At 73.6% G+C, this 1,366-nt stretch overlaps 1 protein-coding gene across 1 annotated transcript; it reads right to left on the bottom strand.

Moving 5' to 3' along the window:
• Positions 1 to 421: 421 nt before the first annotated feature.
• Positions 422 to 927, bottom strand: CARTPT (CART prepropeptide). Its single transcript, XM_065657399.1, has 3 exons — positions 784 to 927; positions 617 to 700; positions 422 to 529 (listed from the first exon to the last, which is right to left on the bottom strand). Exons 1-3 carry the CDS (start codon positions 925 to 927, stop codon positions 422 to 424), a joined length of 336 nt encoding a protein of 111 aa, XP_065513471.1.
• Positions 928 to 1,366: the final 439 nt, after the last annotated feature.

Here is a 1,366-nt window from a genome sequence, read left to right as displayed (position 1 = left end):
GGCCGGCGGCGGGCGGATGGTTGCCGCCTCGGGAAGGAGCCGGGCACCCCGGGGCATGGCACGGGGCCAGCCCCGCTCCCGGGCACGGCTCGGCACGGCTCGGTTCCGCATCGGTACAACACTGCAAGTCCCGGAATCGGCACCTCTACTTGGCAAGGCACGGGCTGGGTTTTTCCTGGACGGACAAAATCAAACAGAGGAGGAGGGGAGGGAGGGGAAGGGGCGGAGGGGAGAGAAACAAAACAGCTCCACGGATGTCGGATGTCACGGACGGCGTTACACGGGCGATGCGGGGTCTTCTCGCTGCGTTTCTCGGGCGGACGAGGCGCGAGAAGTCGCCGCCGCAGCCCCGAGCCGGCACGTCGGGGCGGGGAGACATCGGCGCCTGCGCTCCCGGCGGCGTGTCCCCGGGCGGCCCCGCTTACAGGCACTTGAGGAGGAAGGAATTGCACGAAGTCCCCCGGGGGCAGTCGCAGAGCTTCCCGATGCGGGCCCCCTTCCTCACGGCGCACTGCTCCCCGGCGTCGCACTGCGGGCAGCGGCAGGCGGTGAGGGGGGCCCCGGCGGCGGCCACCCCGTCCCGTCCCGTCGCGTCCCGCCCCGCCGAGGCACTCACCATGGGCACCTGCCCGAACTTCTTCTCGTAGTGCGGGACCCGCTTGCTCTTCAGCTTCTCCAGCACCTCCTGCAGCGCCTCAATCTGCCGAGAGACCCCAACATCCCGCGTCAGGCCGCGCCCGCCCGGGCAGCGCCCCCGACCCCGGCCCCGGCCCCCTGCCCCACCAGCTCCTTCTCCCGGGAGGCGCCGCCGCCGCCGGGCAGACCCAGGTCCCGGGCGCGGCGCGGCGGGGTCGGCCCCTGCCCGCGGGCGCCCAGCAGCAGCGCGGCCGCCACGGCGCAGAGCGCCAGCGCCCGGCAGCTCTCCATGGTGCTGCCGCCCCGCCGCCGCCGCGCCCCTTTATAGCGCCGCGCCCGCCCCGCCGTGCGTCAGCGCCCCCCGCCGCCGCGCCTCGGGCCCGCACGGATCGGCACGGCTCGGATCGGCACCGCGCGCATCGGCTCCGCTCGGCGCGGCTCAGTTCGGCTTATCACACCTCGGCACGGCTCGGCGCCTCTCTCCTCCCAGCCGCCCGGCTTTGCCCCAAAAGCTTTCCCCCGGCACGGCTCGGCCTCTGTCCAGCCCGGCTCGGCACAGGCAGCAGAGCCGCCTCTGAGACTGAAGGAGGGGAAAGCGGCCCGGCCTGCCCGCCCGCCTGGCCGCACACCCCGAGTCCTGTCCACGGGGAAGCGCTGGTTAACCCATGTTGTCCGAGAATAAGTGGGAGGCCCTTCTGTCACCCGTGGGGGTCGGGAAGGAGGAGGGAGA

This window comes from Caloenas nicobarica, chromosome Z (assembly GCF_036013445.1).
Source record: "Caloenas nicobarica isolate bCalNic1 chromosome Z, bCalNic1.hap1, whole genome shotgun sequence".
NCBI lineage: Eukaryota > Metazoa > Chordata > Aves > Columbiformes > Columbidae > Caloenas > Caloenas nicobarica.
Note: the sequence above shows the minus strand (reverse complement) of the source record. Positions and strands in the feature narration are given on the sequence as shown.